Raw genomic sequence first — 13794 nt, forward strand, 5'->3', positions numbered from 1 at the left:
TACTTGCTGACTGACTGACTGATCAAGTCACTACCTGGTTATCTCTTTTGGCCTAATGGTTGTTTGTCTATGAATAGGAATTGGATTGAAGGGTTGCCCGATATATTCATGACCCCTGACATCAGTGACCAAGAAGAGAGACACTCAGGGGTGGGAAAGAGGTTTTTTTTTCAGTGTTTAGATCTCTGAGGAAATTTATAACAAACCACAAAGACCAGTGTCAGAGCCAAACACATTGGCTTCACTTCCTTGAAAAGCTATCACTCTGGAAAAGAGGGGCTGGCCAATTCCTGGACACTCAGATCCTACCCTACCCCCTCTTGCCTTCTGACTCAAAGGTTTATTGGGACTCGGTTGTTCCTCTTTTCTCTTCCCTTCTTCTCTCCAGTAGGCAGCTAGAGCTCTTCCCACCTGCTAGAAACAGAGCTAGAAAGACAGGGATGGACAGGGGAAATTAACAAACAGTTACTCAGCAGGCATTTATTAAGTGTTTATTATGTGGCACTGTGCTAGAATTCTGGGGAATTCAAAAAAAGGAAAAAAAAGTCCTTGCCCTGAAGGAACTCACAATTTAATGGGGATGACTATATGCAAACACCTATGTACATATAAGATAAATTCGAAGTTATATCAAAGGAACCAACAGTTAGGAGAACTGGGTAAAGTCCTCAGAAAAAGTGAGATTTAGGGACAGCTAGGCAGCTCAGTGGATAGAGAGCCAGGTCTGGAGTTGGGAGAACCTGGGTTCAGATTGACCTCAGATACCTCCTAGCTGTGTGACTTTGGGCAAGTCACTTATCCTCAGTTGCCTAGCTCTTACCTCTCTTCTGCTTTGGAACCCGTACCCTAGATTGATAAGAAAGAAAGAAAGAAAGAAGAAAAAAAATAGAACTGAGTCTTAGAGAAATAAGAAAAAGCAAAGTAGGCAAAGGTCAAGAAAGAGAACATTCCAGACCTGAAAAGAAGGGTCATGGAAGGGAGAATGTACACTCAGAGTCAAGTACCCTGTGAAATTTCTCTATATTCAGGCCAAGAGTCAGAGGCAATGGAATTTAGCAGAAAGATGCTTCTTGTCTCATTCGTTAGACATTCTTGCTGATATTCAGTGTTTGGTTTTCTTTTTTAACTCAATTTTATTTTAGGTTCCAAATTCTTTTTTTTTTTACCTTCCCCTCCTCGTCCCTTCTCCCTACCGAAAAAGCAAGAAAAAATAACCTATTACAAATATGTATAAGAAAAACAAATTCCATTATTAGCCACATGAGAAAGATATTTGAATTGGGGCTATTTTGGTTCCTATTCTCATGCCCCAGTGCTAACTCTGAAGCCCAGTCCTCTAGAGCTGATGGGAGAAAGAGAGCAAGGGATTGAAACTGCTTCTAGCTTCTGGGAATACCTTTCACTTCCTACCTAAGCCCATTTCATCCATTCATTTAACTAAAAGTTTGGTTTTCTTTCTTTCTTTCTTTCTTTCTTTCTTTCTTTCTTTCTTTCTTTCTTTCTTTCTTTCTTTCTTTCTTTCTTTCTTTCTTTCTTTCTTTCTTTCTTTCTTTCTTTCTTTCTTTCTTTCTTTCTTTCTTTCTTTCTTTCTTTCTTTCTTTCTTTCTTTCTTTCTTTCTTTCTTTCTTTCTTTCTTTCTTTCCTTCTTTCCTTCTTTCCTTCTTTCCTTCTTTCCTTCCTTCCTTCCTTCCTTCTTTCTTTCTTTCTTTCTTTCTTTCTTTCTTTCTTTCTTTCTTTCTTTCTTTCTTTCTTTCTTTCTTTCTTTCTTTCTTTCTTTCTTTCTTTCTTTCTTTCTTTCTTTCTTTCTTTCTTTCTTTCTTTCTTTCTTTCTTTCTTTCTTTCTTTCTTTCTTTCTTTCTTTCTTTCTTTCTTTCATAAAAAACTCATTTCTGTAGCATTTATAGGCTTAAAAAGCACCTTCCTCATTGCATCCTGTGAAACTGGTAATTCAAATATAATCATTCCCATTTTATATTTGAAAAAATGAAGTTAAAAGATGCCAAATACCTTGCTACTGTGCTAGAAATATTAGCTATAGTAATGAGAGAAGAAAATTGAAAGAATTATTACTGACAAAAAAATGATCTTAGTTGCCAAATTCAATGCCCTTTTTCTCAGTCTTCTTTCTCTTTGACCTCTCTGCAGCCTTTGACAGCCTTTGACTATCTCCTCCTGGATAGTCTCTAATGTGTAGGTTTTTAGGATACCCCTCTCTCCTGGTTTTCTTCCTAATTATCTGACCATCACTTCTCTGCCTCCTTTGCTGGATCCTCCCCCCCCCCCATATCATATCCTGTAATCATAGGTGTCCCTTAGGGTTCTGTCCTAGCCCTTTTTCTATTCTCCCTCTATACTACTATACGTCTCCCAGGGATATAATTACCATTTCTAAGCTACTGATCTTGTCCTAATCTCTCTGCTCACCTCCAGTCTTGTATCTTCAACTGCCTTTCACATATCTGGAACCCGATGTCCAGTAGACACCTTAAATTCAACATGTCCAAAACAGAATTCATTATCTTTCCCCTTAAAGCTTCCCTGCTTCCTGCCTTCACTCAGGCTCTCAACCTGGAGTCATTCTGGATTCCTCATTTCTCATCCCCTCCATCCAATCTATTGTCAATTTCTGTCTATTTCAGCTTTGCACCATCTCTCAAATACACTCCCTTCTCTCCTCTGATACTGTCACCACTCTAGTACAGGTCCACATCATCTCACACCTTGATTACTGCAATAGGATGCTGGTGGGTCTGCCTGTCTCAAGTTTCTATCCACTCCAATTCAACCACCAAAGTGATTTTCCTAAAGCACAGGTCCAATCCATCATGTCACTCCCTACTTCATAAACTCTGGTGGCTCCCTACTTCCTCTAGAATTAAATGCAAAATCCTTTGGTATTCAAAGTCCTTCATAACCCAGCCCTCTCTTACATCCCAAGATATACTTTTCAATCCAGTGATACAGGCTTCCTGTGAACAAGACACTCCATTACTCAGTTCTAGGCATTTTCTCTGACACTTCCCCATTGCCAGAAATGCTTTCCTTTCTCCACTCCTTCAACTGACCTTCTTGATTTTCTTTAAGTCCCCCCAAATCCACTTTTTACAAGAAGCCTTCTTTACTTCCTCTTAATTTCAGTGTCTTCCCTCTGTTAATTACCTTTTCACTTAATCCTGTACATGTACTTTGTATGTACATGTACATTTACTTTGTAAATATTTGTTTGCATGTTGTCTCCCCTTAGCTTCTGAGGTCCTTGAGGGAAGGGACTTATCTTTTACTTCTTTTTGAATCCCCAGCACTTAGCAAAGTGCTTAATGCATAGTAGGTACTTAATAAATATCGATTGATTATAGTAATTGTGTAAGTTGTTTTCTTGCTTCTGCTTATTTAATTCTGCATCAGTTCATATAGATCTTTCCATGCTTCTGGAATGTGTGATGATATATTCACTACATCTAATAACATTCTATTACATTCGATTACCACAATTTGCTTAGTCATTCCCCAATTTATGAGCATCTGTTTTGTTTTCAATTCTTAACTATCACAAAAAGTGCTGTTATAAATACCTTGGAATATATGGGGACTTTTTTCTTATCTGTGACTTCCTTAGGGGATAAGGCTAGTAATAGTCTTTTCCTCAAAAGGTCTGGATATTTTAGTCACTTTATTTACAAATTCTAAAATGGTTGTCCTGATCCACAGCTCTACCAACAATGTATCTGTTGGGCCTGTCCTTCCATAGCACCTACAACATTGACTATGATCGCTTTTTTTTGGTCATTTTTGCCAGTTTGCAGAGTGTGAGTTTGTTTTGATGTGCATTTATCTTCTTATTAGTGATCTGGAGCATTTTTTTTCCATGAGATTGTAAATATTTTGAATTAAAGAAGATGCAAAATTATCTGTTTATAAATGATATGATGGCTTAGAAGACCCCTAAAGAATCACCAGAAGGATTAAGAAATTTTCCTATGATTATGATTTTTCAGTCATTTCAGTTGTGTGCAATAATTCATGAATCCATTTAGGACTTTTTTGACAAAGATACTAGAATGGTTTGCCATTTGCTTCTCCAGCTCATTTTATAGATGAGAAAACAGAGAAAAATAGGGCTAAATGACTTGTTCCAAATCACAAGCTAGTAAATGCTTGAGGTTGGAATTGAACTCAGGTCCTCTTGGCTATAGGCCTAGTGCTCTGTCTCCAGAGCTACCACACAGCCAGTAAATAGTAGCACCAGAATTTTCCCTTTATGTCTAACATTTTTTTCATGTTATTGCCCTGCTTTGTTCTTGGAGCACCTATTATGTGGTACACATAGTAGGGGATAGAAAGTTGAATGAGAGTCTTTACTTCCAAGGAGTCAGAAATCTAGAAAAAATTATTTAGGTCAGAAATACAATCAATGATCAAAGTTTTTAATTGTCATGCACTTTGGCTTTGTGAGGTTCCATGGAAACAAAAGATATTCCCACCTTCTCGCCATTGTTAACCAGAAGGATGGGCAAGAGTGTGTGAATAAGAGTCCATTGGGATCCTACCTATCATGGTATAGTGATGAAACTGACTTTGGAGTCAAGGACCTGGGATGGAATCCCAGTCAATTCTGAGTAAACTTGGGCAAATCATTGATCCTCTCCATACCATAGTTTTCTCATCTGTAAAATGTGAGTTGGACTAGATTAGGGGTTCTTAACCTGGAGTCCATGAACGTGGATTTTGTTAATATTTAGATAACTGTATTCCAACATAGGAATCTGTCCTGTGCCCCTGAAGTATGGTTTGATGGTTCTAATCCAGCCCACTCCCAACACCTGGGGGAAGGCAGCCAGGCGAGAGGGGTTGACATAGTAATTGGACCCTGGGGGTTAGCCTGAGTGGGATGAAGTAGTCCCCTTACTGATGTTGGAGCCCTGGACCAAAGCTCTAGTTGTCCTACTCAGCTTGGTCTTTTGGTCACATAATTAGTTTCCATTGTAAGTTAAGTATTTTCATTTTTGCATTTAAAAATATTATTGAAAGACAGGATTCATGGGCTTCATTAGACTATCAGAAGGATCTATGACACAAAAAAGTTAAGATGGACTGGATAGTCTTTAAGGTCCCTCCTAACCTTGAACCCTGTGTTCCTATGAACAGCGGTCACCAACTAGTGAATGGTCTTTGGCAAGTTGCTAGATGTTTGAGCCTTAATTCCTTCATCTATAAAATGGCCAGGATTGAACTAGATGAGATTGAAGGTGTTTCTCATTCTAATAATTTCTGAATTGATACTGGAGAAAGAACTTTGCCCACCACTCCCTGAAGGGTTGTTAGATATCTTACAACCTTGATCATGGCTCTTGCCTTCTTTTAGACTTTCCTTAATGTGGCTTTTCCCAGTTCTGTCCTCCTATTCTTCTACACTGGCCTTTTTGTTATAGAGAAGCTAATAAGATTGATATCCTATGAAGGTTAAGATAATTAATAATGAAAATAACAATATTTATAATAAAAATAATAGTTAGCATTTGTGTGGTACTACAAGGTTGCAAAGTGTTTCATAGGTACTATCTCCTTTAACATTCATTACAACCCTTGAGGTAGCTGCTATTTTCCCATATTTATGGCACAAACCTAGGCACAGAAAGGTTATATGCTTTGCCCAGAGTCAATCAATATACTCCAGAGGCAGAACTTGAACTCAGGTCTTCTTGAATCCAAGGCAAGCTCTGTTCACCATTCTGCCTCTTATCCTGTGGTAAATCACTATCTAGTTTGCTGTGGTTTAAAGGAATTGAGAAAGAATAGAGGAGGGTAGTTGGAATAGGAAAATAGCTCATGGAAGGGGTTTTCCAGTTTTTCAGCCACTTGCTGTCACACTGACGTTTGGTCCACATGGATATGCTCTCATATAGATATGGACACACTTTGGAATGTGAGAGCTGGAAGGGACTTTAGAGATTTTCCCTCTCATTTTACAGGTGAGGAAATGGGACCAAGACAGAGGGATTGACTTGCCTCAAGCCACACATCTAGTTAGTGCTAGAGCCTAATTTAGACTATGGGTCAAGGGGGTAGCTGGGTGGCTCAGTGTATTGAGAACCAAGCCTAGAAACAGGAGGTCCTTGGTTCAAATCTGGCCTCAGATACTTCCCAGCTGTGTGACCCTGGGCAAGTCACTTGACCCCCTTTGCCTAGCCCTTACTCTTCTGCCTTGGAACCAATATACAGCACTGATTCTAAGACAGAAGGTAAAGTTTTTTTTTTAAAGATAATATAGTTATACTAGATCAGAGATTGTTAAGTTTTTTTTTTTAAATATTATGAGCTTCTTTGGCAATCCAATGAAGCCAAAGAACCCTTTCTCAGAATAATATTTTTAAGTTTTTAAAATAACTCACATAAGATCTCAAAGAAGCAAAGCATAATGAAACAGTGATCTATATATTATATTATGTGTTATATATTATATTATATTTATATTATACACATAAAATATATGTGTATTTTATATATAAAGGTTCTATGAACTTTATATATATATATATATATATATATATATATATATATAAAGTTCATAGAACCTGAATTAAGAACCCCTCCTGCTAGATGATGCTTGAGGTCCCTTCCAGGCCTAGATCTATAATCCTCTAATCTCATCCATGCCCAGGTACCTGCTGTAGTCTTTTTGTTGCCTCAGTTTATCTGTTCTGTCATTGAGCTTTCACTTCTACCCCAGCATTTGAGTGCTTCTTAGAGGACACTCAAAGCTGTTTTGCCAATAAATAGTAGTAGTCTCTGAATAGCCCTGAAGAAAGAAGGGTGTTATCATTGCCTCTAACCTAAGATTTGAGTCTGGTTCCTTCCTTCTAGGATTTTGCTCTAGGATCTTCCCGTTGTGACCTGAAAGAGAACCTGCTAAAGGAGGGATGTGATCTTGAATCCATTGAATTCCCAGTCAGCCAAATCAGGATTCTGGAAGCTAGACCTCTAAGTAATACGGGTTCCGGAGATAGTTCCAAGATCACCCAGGTCAGCCCCCAGAAGATTGAGCTACGACTGAGGCCAGGTAAGATATGGGAGGGGTCCTTTTGGGGTTCTCCCCACCTCATGCAGGTAAATCCTGGTTACTAGGAGCTAAAGCATCAGGACAGATACTGAGATGGGGAATACAGTAATGTAGGTGATGGAAATTAGATGGATAGGTAGGGAGTGGTGGGGAAGTAAAGACTTATGGAGGACTAGGGGTAGTTAGGTAGCACAGTGGATAGAGTGCCAGTCCTGGTGTTGGAAGGACCTAGGTTCTTCTAGCCAAATCTATCTCTATCCTAGCTGTGAGACTCTGGGTAAGCCACTTAACTTCAATTGCCTAGCCCTTGCTACTCTTCTGATTTAGAATTGGTACTATGACAGAAGGTAAGGATAAAAAAGAATTCTATAGAGGACTAGAGATTTGGGGATGGAAGGATTAAAACAGAGAAAGTAGGGAACAAGGGATAAAGATAGAGGGACAGATCAAGGGGACTCTGGATAGAGGCTAAAACTATTCATTTTGCAACACTGAGTTTAATTATCCAAACAAATCAATAATGTACTAAGGAGCTAAGTGCTAGGCAATGAGGAATGTTCATTTATTATCCAATGTCCAATCTGTTTCCAAAGTAATAGATGATAGAATTCCTGTTCTCAAGAAGCTTATAATATTTATATAATATTATATTATAATGTTTAAATTATATTTGTCTTTGAGGTTGTGGGTTCTTGTTGGTGATGGGTAAAACAAAGAGAAGAGATCAGAGTCTGGAGAGTGGAAAGTGAAAGAAAAAGAAGGAAAGAATGTAGAATAATTGGAGAAGAAAGGCTAGAGACATGAAGAAGAAAATAGAAGAAGCTTAGGGATAAGCAAGATGACAGAGAACATATAAAAGGCTTGGTAACATCATACTTCATTGAGCATTTAATTGAAATACTACATTGTACAGAATCATACAAAGACTCTGCCAAGGTACAAAGAAAGAAAAGAAAGGAATCCTGTCCCCAAGAAGGTAATAGTCTCATTGAGGAAACAAGACACATAATAAAATCATGGAGAATCAACATAGTCTAGGAGAAAGAATATTGACCTTGATATAAAATAAAAAATAGGTTTGAACCCTTCCTTTTGTTTTTTGGCATTAGGTTAAAAAATCTTTTATTATATTCCATGTAGCTTCTTTATATAGCCAAATGTTTCTTTTTAAAATTATTATTAACACAATATTTTATTTTTCTCAATTATATATAAGAACAATTTTTAACATTTGTTCTCTAAATTTCGAGCTCCAAATTCTCCCTTTCCCCTTCTTTTTCCCCTCTCTTGAAAAAGTAAACAATTTGGTCTAGGTTATACTTGTGAAATCATAACATTATAACTTTGGAGAAGTTATAAGCCAGATAGTCATTTATTTTTCAATCATGTCCAACTCGTCATGGCCCCATTTTTTAAAAATAAAGTAACTAGAGTGGTTTGCCATTTCCTTTTCCAGCTCACTTTACAGATGAGGAAACTGGGGCCAATAAAGTTAAGTGAGTAGCCCAATGTTACACAACTAATGAGTGTCTAAGGCCAGATTTGAATTTAGGAAGATAAGTCTTCCTGACTCCAAGTCTCGAACTCTATCTATTGTGCCACATAGCTGAATTGAGAGGAGAAATCTATGTTCAAGACCTGTCATCTTCTAGTTGTTTGACCAGGAGGAAGTCAATCTCTCTGGATTTCAGTTACTTCCTCTGTAAAACAGGGATGATATGATTTGCATTATCTATCTCATAAGGTTATTAGGGGGAAAACTGTTTTGTAAATATATATATAAATATATATAAAGAACAAGTTAAAGAGGGTGTTATCAAATGTGAATTGGAAAGCACACCAGAAGTCTGCTAGTCCAATTCTATACCTAGTGAAGGAATCCTTTGTCTAAAGTCCCTGACAGACAGTCATCATATTGTTTCATAAGTGGATAGGTAATGTCGGAGGAAATGATCTGAGCTATACAATTTATTAGCAAAACAGGAACAATAAACAGGTCAGAAGTCTCCCAAGTTAGTTTAAAGACCCTGAATTCAGAGTGAGACAGATTTTAATGTATTAAAAACAATCAAATAAGACCAAGTAGTTAAAAGAAATCAATTGACGAAGATACGAAGTTAGATAATCTGATTTCTAATTGAAGGAAAGATTAAGGGCTTTCCAAGTTGGGAGGGGGAGAATAAACAGGTATAATTCCCCGAAATCAGAAAAATGGCATCTTTTCTTTTCCCAAGTATCTATATTCAATCAAAAGGATATGGAAACAGTAACTTATTGACCAATATGGGGTCGAATTGCAGATATGACATATGGGTTCCCTGAGATGTTTCTGAAGGCTTAATAAATGTCTGTTGATTATAATAATAATGATGATGCATTATTAGCATTTTTATAGCTTTTTAAGGTTTGCAAAGGACTTAACATATCTCCTATGATCCCTCTCAACAACCCTGTGAGGTAGATCCTTATATTATCCCCATTTTACAGATGAGAAAATGGAGTTTAAAAGAGGTTAAGTGACTTGCCCAGAGTTACATAGGTAATTAGTATCTGGAGCAGCATTTGGACACAGTTCTTTCCATATATAAATCTAATCCTGTACCTACTATGTTTCCTAGTTTCAAAGATTCTAAAATGTATGTGTGATTCATGGAAAGTCATAGTCTCAGATATGAAAGACAACCCTGGTATATTCTTTCTCATTATATCCTGTGAGGTCCTTGAGAGGCTGGACTGTTTTTTGCCTCTCTTTCTATCTCTAGTGTTGAGCAAAGTACCTGATATATAGTAGGTGTTTAATAATTGCTAGTTGATTGATTGACATGGATAAATAAATAGAAAGTCATTTGTGGGAGGAAAGAATATTAGTAATGGAGGTTGGAGAAGAGGGTGGCAATCAGGGAAGACTTTTAGGGAAGAGGTTGCCTTTGAGCTGAAAGGGAAAGCCATTGGGACCCAGAGCCATGTTGCTCCATATACCTTGGAGCCTGGACTGACACTTCTGCCTCCTTCCCTTCCAGATGACTCTCAGACCTTCTCGGTGCAAGTGCGTCAAGTGGAGGACTACCCAGTAGACATCTACTATTTGATGGATCTGTCCAATTCTATGCGGGATGATCTGCAGAAAATTCAGTCTTTGGGGACTAAGTTGGCTTCTGAGATGCGCAAGCTTACCAGTAACCTACGCATTGGCTTTGGGGCCTTTGTGGACAAGCCTATGTCGCCATATATGTACATTTCTCCTCCAGAGGCCCTTAAAAACCCTTGCTATGAGTAAGTCCTCGCCACTGGGATCAGTTGGACAGATTAGCTGACAGGATTGGGTGGGTCCTATGTTCAGTTCTATAGCTGCTTTGTGGGTTGGTCATGGGCAGGTCTCTTCTTCTTTGTCCCATCTTCCCCGTGTGAGAAATCAGAAAGATCTAGTCAAGTTAGGGTGCTACATTAATTGGACATTAATCTCAGGGATGCTTTTATCCATCCTTAAATGAAAGAAGCCCAAATAATATGGAAAATGAAAAGTATCAGTGTCTTAGGAGTGAAGATGCTGCTGTTGCTAATAATAATTGCTAGCATTTACATAGTACTTTAAAGTTTTCAAATCACTGTATTTGATCCTCGCAACAACCCAGGAAAGGGAGATGCTATTTTCATCATTTTACAGATGAGGAAACTGAGCCCAGGTTACATAGCTAGTATTTGAGACAGGATTTAAACTTGGGTCTTCCTGACTCTAGGTCCAGAGCTCTATTTATCCTATGTACCATTTAATTGCCTGGCAGGCCCCTGAAGGGTCCTTCTTTATTATCTAGTCTAATCTTTTTTAGAGATAAAGAAACTGAGGTACAGAAGGTGAAGTGATTTGATCTTATTTTAGCTAATGCCTGTCAATAAGCAAATGTCCATCAACAATCAGTAATTATAATTATAATAATAATAATGACAGTGGACACTTTAGAAAGTGTACTATCTTATTTGATCTAAAGTTGTTACTTTGTGCCAATTGTTGATACTTTGGTTCTCAGCCTACTATAATATTGAACTACACAGGCTGTCTACTTCAGAGGCTATTCACACAACAGTTCTGAGAGTGGAAATGGAGGCTTGTTTTTATTCATGTTTCTATAACTTGATATTGTGGCTTTCCATGTGTTCAGCCTCTTTTAGTTCACAAGAATTTGAAAATGAATCAACAAAGGACAGTGGTTTCCCATCAGTGATACATATGTACAAGCTGTGCCTACAATTGAAGTTCTAAATTCACAAACTTAGCTCCAGTTTTATGGGGCAAACACTTAATAATTAATTAAGTAATTAATCTGAAAAGAATTCCACTTTAATTGTTTTTTAATTAAAAATACAGTAAAAGACAACTTGAATCACGTTCACACAAATTTGAATATTTCAGAAAAGATCATGCAACCTGGAATACTGTAGGAAAATTGCTAAGTAGAATTGCAGGTGGCAAATGATTCTGTCTATGGTTGAGAGGGAAAATAAAGGTACCTGTTACTGGTTTCATTAAAAAAAAAACAAGTGGATAGGAGCCATCAGTTAAATGAGCAAACTATTAAGTTAAGAAAAGAAGAGTAGAACAAAGCATAATTTATTCATTTATCATTGTTTGCTCTTCATTAATCATTAATCAATTAGAATAATTTTTTCTTTAAGATTATATGTAGTTAGAATATGGTTTGAGCATAAGTTAATGCAAATGTGAGGGTTTTGAGGCTTGAATTACTAAGGTATTTGGTGCTATAATGACTTAGGCTTACATGCTGGCAGGTCATGCCCCTGCCCTTTTCCCCCGTGTAGTCTTTCCCATGGGGAATAGTTACTCATCTCTTTCCCCAGATTGAAGACAACCTGCTTACCTATGTTTGGCTACAAGCATGTATTGACTTTGACGGATCAGGTGACCCGCTTCAATGAGGAAGTGCGAAAGCAGAATGTGTCAAGGAACCGGGATGCCCCAGAAGGTGGATTTGATGCCATAATGCAAGCTACAGTCTGTGATGTGAGTGTGGGTGCTGTGGGCCAAGGGACAAGCAGCTAGCATTGCACAATGGGAAGAATGGGTCTCTGGTGGGGAGCAAAGCTCAAGATGGTCAATGCCTACTGTGGTGAGCAATCTCTGAATATCTCATTGGTGTATCTCCTGGACCTTTCAGGACCTGAGCAATCACAGTTGCTTTGGGAAAAGAATTTTCCAAATTTCGCCAAACATAATCCAGCATTATGGTTGAGAATGGCTTACCCTAGAATAGGTGATGAGATTATTCTCTTCCTATCAAAGTCTATAGGGAGAGCCCCTAAGGACATGAGCATAGCATCCATGCTTGGTGGGTTTCTAGTGATTATAGTAGACCGGTAGAAATATGTGTATATGTTGGAGCATCATTTAATCATGGAGATCTCTTGTGTCTTGGATTATATTCCTGGAAGAGGGAAGAAACATTGGGAGAAGGTTCTGGTGCTGGATAGGGTGGTTGGAAATGTTGTTGTTCAGTCATTTCCTTCATGCCCTACTCTTCATGACCCCATTTAAGGTTTTCTTTACAAAGATACTGGCATCGTTTGCCATTTCCTTCTCTAGCTCATTGTACAAATGGAGAACTGAAGCCAATAGGGTAAAGTGACTTGCCCTGGGCCACACAGCTATTGTAAATGTCTGAGGCCAAATTTGAACTCATGAAGATGAGTCTTCTTGATTCCAAGCCCAGTGCCCTGTCCACTGTACCACCTAGCTGGCCTGTGGTTAGAAATACAGAAAAAAAGCTATTCTCCAAGTGGTGTTTTCCAACCTTTCTTCTTTCTCTCTTGCTCTCTCTCTCTCTCTCTCTCTCTCTCTCTCTCTCTCTCTCTCTCTCTCTCTCTCTCTCTCAATGTTTTATTAGTGTTTTTTACATTGAACATCAATTCAAACAATCAAACTTGTTCATGAACTACTTATGTTTAAATTAATTTCAATTCCTAAAGTATCATAACACTTTCAGTTACTCCCTTTAAGTTCTCATCAGTATTCTTTGTCTATTCTTGGTTGCTTGTCTACTTTTTTTCCTTTGTACAAAAGTTTTTTCCCAGATTTCATGTATTCCTCATATGTAATTATATTAGAGTATTCCATCTTACTAATGTATGAAATACTAAAAAAGATCAGCAAATTCATTGATGTGAATGTTTACTCCACTAAGGCAAATCATACTTCATTGATGCCTGCCCTTCCTGTGAGATTCTTGTTAGTATATGTCCATAAATCAAGGAAGCCAAAGACAGGTAGGTGGTACAGTGGATAGAACACTGGAATTGGAATTAGGAGGATTCAACTTCATGAGTTCAGATTTGACCTCAGGCAAATCATTTAATCTTGTTTGCTTTAGTTTCCTCATCTGTCAAATGAGCTGGAAAAGGAAATGGCAAACCATTCCATTATCTCTACTAAGAAAACTCCAAAAATGAGGTCATAAAGAGTCAGATGCTACTGAACAACACAAACCAAAGCCCATCCAACTTTCCAGAGGTTTTCTTCAATTTCTCCTAACATTGGGAGAATACTAGTAGAGCACAAAGGCTCATCCCTTGCACTTGCTCATCTTTCCTCCCCTTTCTCCCCTCATACATTTCTATAAAGACCTGTTATCAGAGTTTATTTAGTCATTGCCCTGTTCTAAGTTGTTTCTATTTATTTCCAACTACATATAATGCTACAAAGATTGGTATAAGGATATAGGGTGACC

At 37.9% G+C, this 13794-nt stretch overlaps 1 protein-coding gene across 1 annotated transcript in view; it reads left to right on the top strand.

Moving 5' to 3' along the window:
* Nucleotides 1-13794, top strand: part of ITGB3 (integrin subunit beta 3) — an 84596-nt gene that overhangs the window by 33298 nt on the left and 37504 nt on the right. Inside the window, exons 3-5 of the mRNA XM_007482523.3 lie at nucleotides 6862-7057; nucleotides 10078-10330; nucleotides 11912-12074. Of these exons, the coding sequence (XP_007482585.2) occupies nucleotides 6862-7057; nucleotides 10078-10330; nucleotides 11912-12074 (612 nt within the window). The remainder of the gene's footprint in view (nucleotides 1-6861; nucleotides 7058-10077; nucleotides 10331-11911; nucleotides 12075-13794) is intronic.

The sequence above is a fragment of the Monodelphis domestica genome, chromosome 2 (assembly GCF_027887165.1).
Source record: "Monodelphis domestica isolate mMonDom1 chromosome 2, mMonDom1.pri, whole genome shotgun sequence".
NCBI classification, from domain to species: Eukaryota; Metazoa; Chordata; class Mammalia; order Didelphimorphia; family Didelphidae; genus Monodelphis; species Monodelphis domestica.